Below are 13,445 nucleotides of genomic sequence, written 5' to 3' on the forward strand. Positions count from 1 at the left end.
ACGTTAGTTAGTAGTATAGGTAGTTTTTAGTTTTGGTTGTGATATAATACTATATTATACTACGTTACGTTTAACGTTTATATATTATTAAGTAATATATATATATATATATATATATACATATATATATATATATATATATATATATATATACATATATATACATAGATATAGATTTAGAGCATATTAAAATAATATATTCCAGCGAAACGAAAAGAAGACGTCCAATTTGAAGCGAAAGGTTTTAGGTGGGTTTTAGGGCAACCACTTTTTGTAATTTAAAACGCGGTAGTTAATAATTCAAGGAAGTTGTAAGGAAGACGAGAAATGTTAATATATTATGAATAATATATTATAATATATTATATATATAAACGACTGCTCGAATCTAATTCCGGCGGTTTGGGTTAGGCTAGATTAAAATGAAGCTGTTGTAATAAGAATCATGTAAACATGCTCATATACGTTATATATATATTATATATATTATTGTTATTATATACACCAATTTTTTAACGTATGTTGTCAACTTGTTTCGTTCCCTCCTCTTCCTTTTTTTATCTTTATCCTTCGATGTATTCTGAGCTCTTTATGGTTATCATATACCATGCACTTGATACGGGTATTAATTAGTAAGTAGTTTCTATTGAGTTATCTTAATTTACAATACGTATATAATATAATACATAATATAATAATATAAAACATAATATAATATGAGTATTTTTATAATTAATCAGTTTGATGCATTGTAGCAATCAGTACATCATTCTTTAAATACATTGTCGAAATTAAAATAATTTAATAGAAAATTACTAGTACCCGTTAGTATCCGTATCAAGTGTACGATGTAAACTAGGCTTATATACATATAACACATATGTATACAATCTTGCCCATAATTAGTATAAAGCAATTCTACAAATTAATGTAAATATTTTATATCTAACGAAAAATGAATTAAACCAATTTTATTGAAGAACAATATTTTTACAATATAACAATTTACTATTTTATTAGTCGATTTTTGGTTTTTATATTATCACTTTTCCCAAAAAAATGTTATAAATTGAGGATTTTTTATGTGTAATGCGATAAACTGAGGGTTGCTTATCAAGTATATGTATCATTTTACATAATACTTTTAATTTATACGTATGTATAAAAAATCGAGACAATATTCTATATATGTATATCGATAATCTATCAGTGTGATAATTTTACGTAATCTAATACTTTTAAGACTTTTATTTGATCTTGTAGATGAAATTAAGTTACTGCAGACAAGACTGAAACATTCGATATTTTCCAAGTCACTCTGGTATAAACTTTCATCGGCGAGACTCCGGTACATAATCCCGGAATTAAGTCACCCCCATCCCTTCTAGTTCTTCGTAGGAATATTTTAGAAGGAAATCCCGCGATCCGTCAGAAGATTAGTCCTCGGCGACTTTTCAGCGAAGAAGTCCGCATTTGAATATCCACCATCCCTCACAGGTAAGTATTCCCCTCTCATAACGGCGGCGCATTTATTTAAATTAATCGCAGAGCGTTTAATGGCAGTGATCAACGAACGCTTTCACGAGTTCCCAAGCAAGGATCGGGGTCGGTCTGGACGGGCACATTGCGTTTTCTCATTGCTCCTTTTTTTTCTCCCCATGGTGCCTTTTCAGACCGCTTAAAGCGTCTGAAAGTTGTATAAGCGCCATTATGCGGTAATTATCGGAAAATCGAAGGTGTCGACCACGCGGGAATTAACGTAGCCGCAAGATGCGTTGTATATACATATATCTCCCTCTTTTTATTTTACCTAACTTTGTTCGAGCAGATTTCTTTGCTCTCGTTTTATAAGGTAGAAAATGCATTAACGAAAATTTGCTTGTAGAATATTCAAGTTGTATTTGTTTAATTCTCGAGTTCTGTGAAACTTTTTTTATAGTTTTACAATTTTTATTACTTAACTCTCTCACTTTTCATAATTTGTTGCTTAATTATTCAATTTAATTTGGTTCATAATTATACTGAATAATGAGACATTGCGAAAATAACAATAAATAAAAGTTTATTAATACATTTATTACGTAAAAAATAAATATTTTTACATTAGTTTCCTTAATTTTTATAATAATACTTTTTTGTGATATTCTTATGTTTTTCAACCGTTTATCTCTTTTTATTAATAAAATGGTTATCTATTAATAAAATAGATAGATTATTAATAAAATTTTTATTTTATTAATATAATAAGAAATATTTTAAATGACATAATGCAAGCAATGCGCTCTTGCTGCGACTGTCGTTGTTGGACATTAAACATTAACAATATGGCGCGTCTCTTGTGGCATGTATTAAGCTTGTTCGTGATTTCGAGTCAATATGATGCGCGCGTCGTGTGTGCGTGTATTTGCGTTACTTTGAACCACCAAATTCCACGGGTGGCTTTTTGGCTTATGGAATGCGCTAAAGCCGAGCATATTTGCTAAGCGGTTAATTATCATCTGCGGTTGCCCATCCTCTCAAATCCCTTCATGAGTTACCCTGCAGGACGAATGTATCTGATTGAAAGAAACAATTAATGGGAAATAATTTGACGAATTAACACTGTTCTGTCGCAATTTTCTCCTTTTCAAAGACATTTGAAGCAGAAAATAATAAATAAGTAATTAAATTTCATGAGGAATATAAATCTCTTTCTGAAGATGATTTAAATCTCGACTAAATGAAATACATTGCTCATAATGCCATTATGTGCCTCTAATTAATCTTTTGTAAATGAGCGACTTCATTTAGGAGTTATACTCTCTTTTATTTTATAAACTGCTGCTTCGATTTTTATAAAACTTAACTTATGGGATAATTTATTATAATGCTTTATCTGAATCTGAAGTCAAAAATTAAAAATGATGAATCTAATATGGTAGACGAAATAAAAAATAATCTAAATAAAACTCGATTTTAGAAAAAAATAATATCAAATTTCATTTAATTTGAAGCTTATCAATGCGCAAGCAGTTAGTATTGATTTTCAAATTGACTTTTAAATTGACTCTGATTATGAATCCTGTGACATTAGAGCTTCCTTTATTATTCATTTTCAGACAACATTCAAACTCAGCAATTCTTCTAAAACCGAGTTTCACAGTAATCGTATTATTTGTTTTAAATTCAAAGTTTAAGTTTCTTTATTATAAAAAGCTCTTATCCTCAAAGAATTAAAGAGTATATAAGAGATGCATATAAATATTATTTGTATATATTAACATACTTATTATTACATTTAACTTGTTTTAACTTGTCTACAAATCTGCAAATTGTTTTAAATTTTCTTTATTTTTTTATATTATTTTTATACTATTTTCATACTATTTTAACTTTCTATTAAAACTTTCGTTTTTAAAACGAGTATTTAGGCGCTGTGCCGCACCAATCCTGAAGAAATACTAAAATGTCGTTTAGTGGCGAATCCGGTGGTGCCTGTCTGGCTGTGTTGATCAACTTGGTCCAGTCGTCGCGATCAGCTACACGGTTGGTCTCTTCGAATCTGACAACCGGACCGCGCATTGGATATCCCGTGATTACGCATTGCTGAAGAGGCGCGCCGGAATTTATCGGCGACGTTAGGGAGCCGACGTAAACACCTCTCTGATCGACCGGTAAACCTTGCTCGATCTTTTGGTCCATAGATACTGCTAATACCCACTCTCTCGCTTCTTCTCGTTGATCCGTTGCGATTCCGAGTTTTTCCGGAAGTGGAACTTCTAGGGGAAAGTCAGTGACACGTAGATCGTCCACATCTAGAACGTTACCATCACCTTCCTCTTCGATGCACTCCTCCAGATCGAGAAAATGATTGAGAAAGACGAAGGCTTCGCTCAAAAGACCAGCGGTACGGGCTGCCATACCGGCTTCGTAGTAGCATTTGTCGGCATGAAGAATGTCGGTGTATCGCAGGAGACTGACCGACGTCTTGACCACAACGTCAGAAAGCGCTGGAAATGAACGGCAACCGTGCTTCACCGCTGAGAAATGAGCGGTTTTCAGAAGATGCTCGAATTTATCGGAGGACGGTGATGAGCGGTAGAGACCGTGTAAAACGTCACGGAGTTGAGCCAAGTATCTGGAATTGGTTAATCGCGAATGACATGAAGAAATATAAAAATCAAAAGTATGAGACAAACGTATAACACTAATCAAAATTTTGAAATTATTTACATAAAGCTCCTAAAAAATTCTATGAAAATTTCCAAGAAAAGTTTTCACAAGATATTGTACCTGTAATCTTGTTGCGCTGCATTCAGGATGCTCTCTGCCAATTGCAGATACAGATTGAAATTCTGCGAAATCGCGGGTGCGCCGTATTGCGCGTACAGCTGTAGTGCCTGCGGCGCGGCGTCGTTCTTTAGCAACTGTGCTGCACGTCGTGCCACAAATTTATGCAGCACCTCCGGACTTTGCGAGCTTGCGACATCGAACAGTTGACTCCATTGACCTTTGCGTGCCATTACCTCGAGGGCGGCATTACCGTCCATTTCCGCTAGCCGTTCTATTTCGCCTTCATTCGCCATGGCATCCTGATATTTTTCTTCTAGGTATGGCTCGAGATCAGGAGCGAGCTCGCGGACAATTCGTCGCGCGCGATCCCATTCGCCAACAGTCACTAGTGAACTCACTGCGTCCTTTAACCGATCCGCTTGAAGAAACACCTACAACGATATGAGTCGATAAATTATAGACATTAAATTGTCCTAAAAGTTCTTTTCATTTCTTTTATACTTAGTTATGAGCAATGCAATTTACTGAAGTATATACGAGCCACTCTGCTCTATCACCTTTTTTCATCTCTTTGGAAGCTTCATGATGCCATTTTCCTAAAATTTCTTTCGTTAATTTAAAATACAGATTGAGCTAATTTTACCTCATTCAAAAATCTGAATTTTTTTATCGAAACGAAGAGAGAAAGGAACAAATAATCAGAAGAAGTCAAAGAGCAAGGAAGAGCTGGAGTAAAATATTCCAATCAAACGTCAGTAACTTGTTCCGATCAAGCGCATTTCTTTAATGAATAGTTGAATCGTTGTCAATAAGAAAAAAACTACCTGAGCGGCGAGCGCGTGTTCACCAACGGAAAACAAACGTTCACCCAGATCACCGCCGATTTCCGCCACCGTTTCGGGATCTGCCTGATGTAAAAGGATGTCAGCCGCACGGATGAGATATGATCTCGGCGCCTGCGGATTCAGAATCAAAGTGTCCAAAGCAGGTCGCACTTCCCCGAGATTAAGCCACTTCCGAGCTTCTTCCAATGCATTTGCTCCATCTAATCCCGCGCTTCTCTGACCTAACTCTCTGCGCAATGCTGCTTCCTGACTGGGCAAATATTCTCGACACACTCGCAGTGCCTCGGACCACATTCCGGCTGTCTGAAATGAGAAGATTTCAACGCAATTAGATATTAAATAGAAGAAACAGAAATATTTATTATGATATAAATCTTCATATATAACTATCAACAATTATTAATCTCTGGAAGAATTTTTTCAACTTCTCACGAGAATCTGAGGGAGAGACCAACCTTATAATGCTCTATTATCATTTCTGGCTTGTGAGCTCTTAGAAGAAGAGCCTCTGCTGTAGCATAGTCTTGCCCTTCGGCAGCTTCGGCGGCTCGGGCGATCAAGACCTGCGCCACTGCTTCCTGACTGTGAGATCGTGCGACGTCCTCAGCAGATTCCCAGTCGCGGGTGTGGATATACATCTGTACTGCCTCCATAGTTTTGCCGGCCTGCACGAATTCCTTCTCGGCTTCGACAAAACGACCCTCGTCTTCTAATGCCATTGCGTAACGATAGTGAACCTCCTTGTTCTGATCCACAGTGCCATACTTGGCGATCTCCAGAGCCCAATCAAACAAATTAGCCTCACATGCCAATTGCAGGCAAGGTTCCAAGTAACTGAGTCGCATCAGGAGTCTCGCACCTAACTCTGGAGCCAATGTTCGAGCCCACATTAGAGCAACCTAAAAAAAAAAGAGGGGAATCAAGCTCCGTATTCAACAGACAGAAATAAATGCGCAGAAAAAGTTTTGCAACTATTGTAAAATTTTTTAATACAATTGATTTACATTTAGGTTCGTGAGGAACTAAGAACGAAAATAAATCATATTAAAAAATCTTACAAGTTGCAGAGATACTTTTTCTGTTGAATGCAACATATGAAACAACAAAGCTCCTCAAGCTGTATAAATTTTAACCTGCTGTGCTGCCTTTTCTCCCGAAGCTTTCTTGGCGACTCTCAGCGCATCCTCCCACATGTTCGCAGATCTGTAAGCTGTAACCGCTCCACGCCAGTCACCGGCACCTAAGATAGAATTACAATTTATATTTATATACAAACTAAGTAAATTATAAATTAAATATTTTAATGTTTTTATGCGTCCGATACTGATTAAGTATTTGTACAATAACAGAAAAATATTATAGAGTTGTATAGTCGGATGATTGATCGCAGCAACTTTTATGTGGAATCAAATTCATTCATTGAAGAAAACATCACTTTCTTATTAGAATTATGGTTGGTTCAAGTCTTTAAAATTGACCTAGGAAGTGCTCTTCGGCTTCTCTCGGCTTGCCGGCTGCGTCTAGTTCTCTTGCCAGATGCTGATGAGTAGTCTGAAGTAGATCTGGTCGGTGCTGTGCGACCAATCTGACCATATCACTGCGATTTCCTGCTTTGCGATACATAGCAATTGCCGCGTCATGATCACCGATCGCGACGTAAAGAGACTCGGCGTGATGGAGCTCGCCATTCTGCTGAAGACTCTCGGCGTGCTTCGCCAGCACTTGGTTGGCCTCATCGCTCTTCATGTGTTCTTGAGCTACCTGGTGCGCACGCATCCAGTCACCAGATTGGATGTGAATCTCTACGGCGCGTTGAGCATTTTCGGCGCGAATAAAGAGACTCTCTGCCAAGCTCCGTTCGCCTATTGACGAGAAGTATTCGCCCAGTTTTTCGCATTGTTGACGAATCTCCGGATCAATGTCTTCAATCACCTAAAAAAATGGGAAAAGAATATAGTAAACAAATCTAATAAAAATGAAGATAGCATAGAAGTAGATATAAATAAGATATAAAACCTACACTACGTACTAACCCCCAATTGCAGAAGTTTTATAAATTTTTGAAATTTATCGATTACACTATCAATGTTTCTATAATCTATGAAATAAAGGTAACATTTTGGTATATAAAATTAAAAATAATTTATAAAATTTTTGCAATTGTTAGTATGTGTACAAGTAATCTAAAATATATTTAAAAAATAATACAATTTCTGTTTTATAATGTCTTAATTTTTTACGATCATTCGATAAAATTTATGGGTGTCCGAACTTTCATGAGTCCATGAGCAGTAGTGTATGTTAAGATTATTACTACTGCACCTGAATAATTTGTAAAGCTTTTCTCCACTGTCGCGCATTAATAGCGGCCTTCAATGCTAATATCGTCTCGCCTGCCTCGATGAAGTGATTGATAGCGGCGTCATAATGACCATTCTCTGACAAATGTTTTCCCCAATCCCTTTCCAGTTCGACCACCAAAGTGGGGTCGATTTTGCGTGCTAAGTCGAGGGCTCTGGCAAAGACACCAGCTTGGGAATAACATTTGATTGCTTCGGAACCGGCGCCAGTCTTTTCCAACAGTTCTCCAGCGAGTTCAGTGAGGTCAGTGGTCTTGAGGCCACTAATTACTTCTTCGACGATTCTTTCATCCTCCAGCAATTCATTGTCGGCAAGTATCAATCTGGCAGCTCGTCCAGGACGACGAGCTTCCAGATAAAGCTTGACAGCTCTCCTAGGATTCGTGGTTTCTATGATGGAGGCCGCGCGAGCCGCTTGGCCAGTGTCCAGCAACCAAGCTAAATGACGGTCCCGCAATTCTGATAAACCACTCCAGTTTCGACTTTCAGCCAAATTTAAAGCATCTTCCCAGCGCCAGTAACGCTGATACATATCCAATGCTTTGTCCAGTTCATTCTGCTCCAAATAGATCGCTTCAGCGGTTTTCAAGTCACCATTTAGTACGGCCAACCGAGCCCAGCATTCTGGATTGGCCATTGGCTCATTGCCTGTCTCTTTAGCGTATTTTTCACCAATCTTGGAACATGAAAGAAAAAAACAAAAACTGCTACTGTGTCTCAAAAGGGACAGAATATTATATTATAAAAGAAATATTATATAAAGAAATATTATATTAAGAAGTATTATATTATATTTTATTATAAAAGAAGAGTATTATATTGTATTATATTATAAAAGAAAAAACCTCGGCGACTTCCTTCAGAAATTTCGCGCAAGCCACGTCGCCCATCGCAGCGTAACATCTGGCTGCTATATCGAGCTTTCTCTCATTCATAGCGTTCCTGGCCACATTCTCCCACATGGTTTCCACTTGCGGACCATCGCCCATGTTCTCCAGGAACAGAATGACTCTTCCGAAGTCACTGTCATGCAACGCAGTGCCAAACTCGATCAGTCCTTCATCCAACAGATGTGCCACTTTGATACCGCCGTGCTCCTCCACCATCACAGATGTTCGACTATCTTCTCGGACAATGTCTACCACATCGCCTTTGATCGATATGAGCGTAATTGCTTCTGGCGCATCCACGTTGTACCAAACGGCCAAGGTTTGACCTGTCTGAGCGACAACAACGTCGCTACCAGTCACCCAAGATGCAAAAGATACCCCTGTCACCAGCAAGATTCTGCGATGCCGCAAAATAAGGAATGATTAGAATAAGAAGATCTAAAAAAACTTCATAAAATTACTACTTCATAAAATTACTTGTCACCCTCGTCATCATTAAGCCAAAGACGACCTCGCTTGTCGCGCGATAGCAGTTTATGACCAGCCTCGCTTAGCTCCAGCCAATCGATGCGGGCATCGTGAACGATCATGCTGATAGTCGCACCGGATAGCAGATCAATCACGCGAATAGTTCTCGGATCCAGCAAGTAGGCCAACTTCTTGTTATCACCTCCGCCAGCTGAGAATCGTTCGTTTACGCGCACGCTGACCACATGAGGGTTCACCGCCTCTGTTCTCACGGAACCAAGAGCCTCGTTTTGGCCGTACTCAACGATCGTCAGTTCGCCAGAGCAAAAGATTAGACATACAACCGGATATTCGAAGAAAAACTTCTCGCTGCCAGATCGATCCTCCCATGGGATCTCGCTGATCAAACCCAACTCGATGTCGCCAATTAACAAAGTGTGTGCCGTCCGAGCCACCACATTGTTGTCTCTGCGTCCTAAGACACGCACGTCCTCGATCTCCAGACCCGTCTGCGATCTGATGACGATAGGTCGCTGCGAAGAGTCGCTCAGAGGTCGGATCACTACCTGATTAGGACCCACGTAGGCGACCTCGTGACTACCGCGTACCACTGTACGTCTGAAAGATGAAATTCATAGCGATAAATATCTCGATCAAATTAGTTTCCACTGATGACATCAGATTGATCGTCTCTTCAATAACAAGTTATTCTGCAAATAAAATAAAATTAGATTTATTATTTATTTTACATTAATGATTTATTATATAATTCTATATCAAGATAATTTCGATTTTTATAGTAATCATTAGGGACAAAAAGATGCAATAGAACAAAATTTAAAAAGTATTCAAACGTAAAGAATGCAACAATCCCAAGTTTCAGCCACCTCAGAATAGTCTCAAACTGTTCGACGCTGCCACACAATCCGCCAACTATCAGCTTCGAACCATCTCGTCTCCAGGAGAGCGCCGTGATGGTGTAGAAGTTGGGCAAGTCGCGCACGTTGGTCTCTTCCCAGATACTTCTTCGTGGCGACCAATCAAATATGCGCACCTTATCCCAGGAGCCTACAGCGACGCTCTGACCACTTGGACTACAGCAAGCGACAGTGATTTCCCTTTCTTGGGAATCCCGGCTAAAATCGAAAATTTTGACCGGCTTGCCATATGGGTCGTACATAGTCAGCCGTTTGTCGCAACCTGCTGCTAAGATATGCGATTGTGGCCACGCCAGAGCATAAGGAGGCACTCCATGAACACACACGCGTCCCGATGGTTCCGCGTTACCGTCTTCAACAATGTAGTACCGGATAATGCTGCCGTCGGCATGGCCTGACAGGAAGCCGCTACCGCGGACGCTATAAATCGAGAAAGATCAATGTAAGTAAATCTTATATTCTGATATCAAGAATTTAAGATAGGCCGGTATTCATCGATTCTTATTTTAAGACTTAAGTAATGTCTTAAGTAATGTCTTAAGTCGCTAATGCGATGATAGAACTTAAGACATTCTTGAATATAAGAATTGACTTATGAATACCGGCTATAAGCATTACGAAAATATCATCTTATATTCTGAATATAAGATTTACTTATTAGAAATTGCAAAGACAACAATTTCAATAAACTACAAGTTCATCTTGATGACAACAATGCTCATAATATTACATAATGTTTTAAAATATTTGTTATACTTTTTAAATTTTTTTTAAGATTTCTGAAAAAAATATCTTAAACTTAATGAATGATGTCTCTGTGACTCTCGAATTTAACAATAATAATGTAAAAGCATATGAGAGCATAATGTGGTTAATAGAGCGTATTTATTATATTTTCCTTACTATAAATACTAATAAGTATAAATTTCGTATACGTTTTGACTCTTTTTTGAATCTTCTTCAGCGAAACGCGTTCATACAATCCAAGAGATCATCTCATTCTAGATGGAAGCCACTTCTGGATTGACGGATCCAAAGTGAAAATCCACTGTTGACGTTGAAATTCATGTTAATATGTGATCAAACTAAAATATGTGTTGCTCGTTCGAAGCACCCAGCGAAATTTATTTCGAACGATACATATTTTAGTTTAATCACATATTAACAAGAATGTTAGACTTATTCAACCGATTAAATTCTTGTAAATGTAATCTGCAATTTTATTTGAAGGGTACTTTCTCCTAACATAAATTTCAACATCAATCAAGATGAATCTGTCAATTCAGGAGTGGCTACAAAATTCATACTTATTTAATAAAAAAAATATACAAAAAATGCGCTCTATTAACCATGTTATACTCTCATGCCTTTACATTATTATTATCTTAAACTTATTCAGAGATTAGATTGGTGTACATAATTGAAATATCACTAAGCATTAATTTACTTGCTAGCCAGAGCTATCGTCATAGCGTCGGAAGTATATAAGGTTTGCGCCTTCTGCGACTTGATCATAGCCGCGCGTACTTTTCCATCTGCCAATCCTACGATAATTGGACCATCCACTGGCCAGATCAGACAAGTCACCGCGGCACTTTGTCGGAATTTATTGCAAATTACTTTCTTGTCGCCCCTAAAAAATAATTTTTAATAATTATTAGTAAACAATTCATTTTAATTAATTTTTTTCTTTTTTTTGGAAAATTGTATAAATCACTCTACCAATCTTCTCCTATTTTATATACATATACAATACAATCGGTTTGACCAACTGCAATTTTTGTAGACTCTGGAGAGAAGGCTATTCCCTTCACTATGTAGCTCTTCTTGCCAAACTACAGATAAAGGAAAACGATATTGTATTATTAATTTCTTAAATTCAGAAATTTTTAAATCTCAGAATTTTTAAATCTCTGAAATAGCAATATCAATAAAGAACAACTTTGGAAAATAGAATACCTTGGAATCGACAGGCTTAGTAGAGAATCTATCACGCTTTACACCGTTTTCATCAAAGAGGTAAATGGAACGATCCGAAGATGCCACAGCTAGCTTTAAATTGTTTGGTGACCATGCTATGCTAATCACCCTGTTTTCCAACTCCTAACATATAACATTTAAATATACAAATATAAAAATAGTCAACTCTTATTACATGCATTTTGTTTAAATATATTTATTTGTATATATAGGGATGTCTGGCGAGATTCTAGCAATAATTCACAGAAAGGTAGATGGGACTAAACTGAGTCGAAAAGTCCTCTATTATTTTATAATATTTGCAACAGTTAACAAGATTATTAAAAATTGCTTAATATTGATTTTCAATAATTTTTTACTTAAATATTATCAACTTTATAGAAAAACAGTGAGAGACAAAAATTGTTGTTTTCTTCTTATAAAGTTTTGAAAATTTTTTCAGAATTTTTTAATACTGTATTTTGTCATGTTGCCAATAAAAATAGTTGCCAATAACAAAATGCAGTTAAAAAGTTAATAAAAAATTTTGAAAAAATTCTCAGAATTTTATGAGAAAAGAATAAACAATTTTTGTCTCTCGCTGTTTTTCTATAAAGTTGATGTTATTTGAGTAAAAATTATTAAAAACCAATATTCAACGATATTTAGTAATTAATATCTTGTTAATTATTGCGAAAATGATTGCTAGAGTCTAGCCCGTATAACACATATTATAGATATTTTTATCTATACATGTAATGATCTCTATGAATTTCATATATATGTAATATTAAAAATTATTTTTTATTATTTCATCAATTATTTCATCAATTAATATAAACAAAATTAACTATTTTCATTTAAGAAGTTACTTTTTCGTTAAAAATAATACTCAATTTTTTCATTTTTTCATCAAGTTACTATAACAAATCTTTAAAATATATTTATTAAAATCAAGTCTATATTTATTCCTAAATAGTTTCTTAATAATTTTCGAAAAAATATAATTATTTTATGTAAAACCCGTTTTACAGATACGAAGATACTCGATCTTCAGGCTCTCAAGATTTAAAACTTTTGATTTAAAATGACAATATTCTACTCACCTGCGCTGGCATGACAGTACCTAAGTATTTTAGCAGCATGTTGATTCAATATTACTCTCAATTATCCTAATAATATTATTTACAAGAATTAATGTACAGTACTGACGTAAAGCAGGTATATTCATTCGTGTGTACACATCTGTTACCAGGCGACAGAACTTCCACTACTCTGATCATCGACCTAACTTTAAAGGAAAGATAATCTATAATAGAAAAATATTATATAATTCATTGGCGAGAAAAAAAAAATAATAAAACAATTTTGCAGCAAAAAAAGTATCAAAAAATAAAGTACAAATAAAGTATAAATATTTAATAGCAAAAAATAAATCTTTCGTTTTCGAACTGTCAAATAAATAAATATAATTTAAATAAACGTTATTTTTTTTTGTAGTATTTTATCTGTAATATCTATAATATCTGACAATGTATTTTTAATCAGAAGATAATTCTTCTCAAGCTGATAAATGTATGATCTGTACACATATATATATATATATATATATATAGATGGTAAGGGAAAAGTCGTGGTTACGTTTTTTAATCGCCATACGTAAAACGGACGTAATTACTTACGTATACGCTATACTATTAGCGACGTAAGTTA

General features: G+C 35.9%; 1 protein-coding gene across 1 annotated transcript; it reads right to left on the bottom strand.

Moving 5' to 3' along the window:
* Positions 1-3,393: 3,393 nt before the first annotated feature.
* On the bottom strand, positions 3,394-12,877 carry LOC105621880 (intraflagellar transport protein 172 homolog). Its single transcript, XM_012203319.1, has 14 exons — positions 12,839-12,877; positions 11,733-11,876; positions 11,496-11,608; positions 11,221-11,406; positions 9,723-10,193; positions 8,845-9,453; positions 8,323-8,764; positions 7,440-8,153; positions 6,596-7,049; positions 6,251-6,357; positions 5,573-6,016; positions 5,097-5,420; positions 4,273-4,703; positions 3,394-4,117 (listed from the first exon to the last, which is right to left on the bottom strand). The coding sequence occupies exons 1-14, from the start codon at positions 12,875-12,877 to the stop codon at positions 3,394-3,396; spliced, it is 5,202 nt and encodes a 1,733-aa protein (XP_012058709.1).
* Between the last annotated feature and the right edge of the window lie 568 nt (positions 12,878-13,445).

Source organism: Atta cephalotes (assembly GCF_000143395.1).
Source record: "Atta cephalotes unplaced genomic scaffold scaffold00038, whole genome shotgun sequence".
In the NCBI taxonomy this organism is placed as follows: Eukaryota; Metazoa; Arthropoda; class Insecta; order Hymenoptera; family Formicidae; genus Atta; species Atta cephalotes.

Coding starts and splice junctions, on each gene's coding strand:
- LOC105621880 (XM_012203319.1), bottom strand. CDS start 12,877: ATGCTGCTAAAATACTTAGGTACTGTCATGCCAGCGCAG. Junction 11,877..12,838: donor GTACTGTCATGCCAGCGCAG/GTGAGTAGAATA, acceptor GTTATATGTTAG/GAGTTGGAAAACAGGGTGAT. Junction 8,765..8,844: donor AATGATGACGAGGGTGACAA/GTAATTTTATGA, acceptor GCGGCATCGCAG/AATCTTGCTGGTGACAGGGG.